At 41.4% G+C, this 3594-nt stretch overlaps 1 protein-coding gene across 1 annotated transcript; it reads left to right on the top strand.

Annotated features, from left to right (window-relative positions):
* Positions 1-529: 529 nt before the first annotated feature.
* Positions 530-1458, top strand: LOC148776891 (olfactory receptor 4Q3-like). The gene is given in 2 exon segments (XM_088840104.1): positions 530-1256; positions 1259-1458. Coding segments are annotated over 2 exon segments (927 nt in total).
* Positions 1459-3594: the final 2136 nt, after the last annotated feature.

Below are 3594 nucleotides of genomic sequence, written 5' to 3'. Positions count from 1 at the left end.
AGAAGCATTCATAGAACCGTGAAATTCCCACAGCATCAGGGAATTCTAGGGATAGTAGTATTTTGGAAGGTGACTACAGGATTTGGATAAGATAGGATCAAATTTACATAACAGAAGGCACTGGATTCATGGGGGCTTCCCTGGAAGCTCAACAGTAAAGAATCCATCTGACAATGTAGGAGATGCAGGTTCAATCCCCAGGGTGGGAAGATCCCCTGAAGAAGGAAATGCTAACCCACTGCAGTGGGTTCGTCAACTGGGAAATCCCATGGACAAAGGAAGCTGGCTGGCTACAGTCCATGGGGTCACAAAAGAGTTGGATACTACTTAGCGACAATACAGCAACAGCTGGATTCGTGCCAATTCTGTCCTGAGCCTACTTAATTCTAACGTAACCCATCTAGATCCTAATTCCCATTTCTTGAATTATTCCAGCTACCTCATTTTTTTTTTTTCCTTTTGTCTAGCTTAAATCTCTCTTGTTCTAATTTAGTTCATCTTTCTTAGGTCACCTGGTATTCTTGACCTGATGAAAAAAGAAAATGATTCTAAGGTGACAGAATTTGTTCTTCTGGGTCTATCATCATCCTTGGAGCTGCAGCTATTTCTCTTCTTAATATTTCTGTTGTTTTACATGGCCATTGTCCTGGGAAACCTCTTGATAGTGGTAACAGTGAGAGTTGATACTCACCTGCTCCAATCTCCTATGTACTATTTTTTGGGCCACCTGTCCTTCATTGACCTATGCCTGAGCTGTGTTACTGTGCCCAAGATGTTAGGAGATTTTCTACAGGAGGACAAGATCATCTCTTTTTCAGGATGCCTGGCCCAGATCTACTTCCTGCACTTTCTGGGAGCCAGTGAGATGTTTCTGCTGACAGCCATGGCCTACGATAGGTATGTTGCCATATGTAATCCTTTGCACTACCTGACAGTCATGAACCGCCAGCTCTGCTTTCAGATGGTTTTTGCCTGTTGGTGTGGGGGTTTTGTCCACTCTATCACACAGGTCACACTGGTCATTCAGCTGCCCTTCTGTGGGCCCAATAAACTGGACAACTTCTACTGTGATGTCCCACAGGTCATCAAGCTAGCCTGCACAGACACGTCTGTAGTAGAGGTGCTGATGGTCTCGAACAGTGGTCTGTTGTCTCTTGTCTGTTTCTTGGTCTTGCTCTTCTCTTATGCTGTCATCCTGGTCACCCTGAGAACTCGCTTCCACCAGGGTCAGAGCAGGGCACTCTCTACCTGTGCCTCCCCCTTACAGTGGTCAGTCTGATCTTTGTGCCATGTGTATTCATCTACCTGAGACCTTTCTGCAGCTTCTCTGTGGACAAGGTTTTCTCTGTCTTCTACACAGTGGTCACACCTATGTTGAATCCCCTCATTTATACTCTCAGAAACACTGATATGAAGACAGCCATGAAGAAGCTGAGAAAAAAACATGTCATGTCATGACATGTCAAAGAATGAACAGGAAGAGGTGATTTAGAAAATATATTCTTTCTTAACACACTCTTAACTCATCCTGTACCTGAGTACATGCATGAGAACAAATTTGATGACTTTGGTATAAAAGAGAAGGTAGTATAAAAATTATAATGCATTGTTCTTGATTATAGTTGGGAGGCATAGGTGACTTTATCAGCTGTTAACTATTAAGCAAGGACCTCAGTAGTATTTGTTGCTGCTGCTGCTACTAAGTTGCTTCAGTCTTGTCCGACTCTGTGCAACCCCATAGATGGCAGTCCACCAGGCTCCCCCGTCCCTGGGATTCTCCAGGCAAGAATACTGGAGTGGGTTGCCATTTCCTTCTCCAATGCATGAAAATGAAAAGTGAAAGTGAAGTTGCTCAGTAATGTCTGACTCTCAGTAGTGTTTACTGGCCCACAAATGATAATAGGAATTGAGTACTAGGGTCAAAGGGACACGTTGAAAGATCAACTATTCTAACCTTTTGCCTATAAGTGGTCTTCCTTTATTCATTTCCCTTTTAAGCTCTTTTCAAATGAAAGGAGATTGTACAGCTCCTTTTGTGTCCTACTCCTCTAGGGTATAACATTTCCTGGTGTCCAGAAGTTCCTTCTGAGGTCTCATCAGAGTCCAAGGCAATGTGAATCCCTTTTGTCTTGTCCACAACAAATCTTGAAAACATCACAAACTAGCCTGCGTATTAGTGTTCACCCAGGAGCTACGTTGTGCATTGTGCCAATTTTTAGAAATGCAGTTGAAAAACTCGTTTGATTGAACATAAGCTCTTAATGAAATTTATGTGTAAAGGAAAGAAAGTCTAAGGGTGCTGGAGTGAGGGAAGCTCTCAGCATTCTGCTATAGAGAATTCTTTAGAAGAGGCATTCCATTTCACCTAGAGTTTTTCTTTTAGCTGAATTATTGGGAGAGAATTGATAAGATTGTTCTTTAACTGTTCACAATGTTTAAGAGCTCTGAACTCTAAAGGAAAAAGAGAAAGAAATGAACTATGGTTTAAAGCACCCACCTACCTGGTTCCTACCATTGAGGAAATATTGCTCTGCCCAGAAGTGCTTTGAAAAGTAAGTAATATTATTCAACTTTGTTTTTACCAACTCAATTTTGTTAAATAATATCTTGCCCAAGATCATGTAGAAAAAGTATAATTAACCAAGAAAGCTAGAAACTTTATTAAGTCTAAATTAATATTTTTTCTCCCCAGGAAGAGCATTAATACAATCAGATGAACTAACTGCTTTATTTCAATTATACCTGCATAGGATCGTGAGACCTAGCAGATCCTTAAAAAAATATTCACCAGAACATTTATATTTAAGATTATCTTGAAGCTGCAATACTTTGGCCAACTCATGCGACGAGTTGACTCACTGGAAAAGACTCTGATGCTGGGAAAGGTTGGGGGCGGGAGGAGAAGGGGACGACGGAGAATGAGATGGCTGGATGGCATCACCGACTCTGTGGACATGAGTTTGAGTGTACTCCGGGAGTTGGTGATGGACAGGGAGGCCTGGCGTGCTGTGGTTCATGGGGTCGCGGAGAGTCGGACACGACTGAGCGACTGAACTGAACTGAACTGAACTGAGGTGACTCAGTGGTCAAAATCTGCCTGCCAAGCAGGAGATGTGGGTTCGATCCCTGGGTCAGGAAGATCCCCTGAAGAAGGAAATGGGAACACACTCCAGTATTTTGCCTCGGAAATCGCATAGATAGAGGATCCTGGAAGGCTACAGGGTCGCAAAGGGTGAGACATGACAGCGATAAAACAACTATAACAAACCTATGACATAAGGCTCTTTGCAACTTTTTATGCCTATGGAAGGAATTTATTCTATTTACTAAATAATAATAGAATGATGGACTTTGAAGAATATTTTTATATTTGTTTTCTTTATTTCCCAATTGCTATAGGGAGGCTTTTCTGATTACTTAGTTAAAAAGCATACTTCAGGAAAAAAATGTCTGAAATTCTACCTAATACCATGATTTTTTAGATAATTTGCAACACTCCTCATCATATAAGAGTTTTCTTTACATTGGAATAAAGACTGGATTTTCATTTTTATGCTGGGAGTTACTGACTTTATGTTTAAGAAACTGTTTATA

The sequence above is a fragment of the Moschus berezovskii genome, chromosome 9 (genome assembly GCF_049115385.1).
Source record: "Moschus berezovskii isolate FMDL1 chromosome 9, NW_MosBer_1.0, whole genome shotgun sequence".
Classification (NCBI taxonomy): Eukaryota; Metazoa; Chordata; class Mammalia; order Artiodactyla; family Moschidae; genus Moschus; species Moschus berezovskii.
The sequence above is the reverse complement of the archived record's forward strand: the minus strand, read 5'-3'. Positions and strand labels throughout refer to the sequence as shown.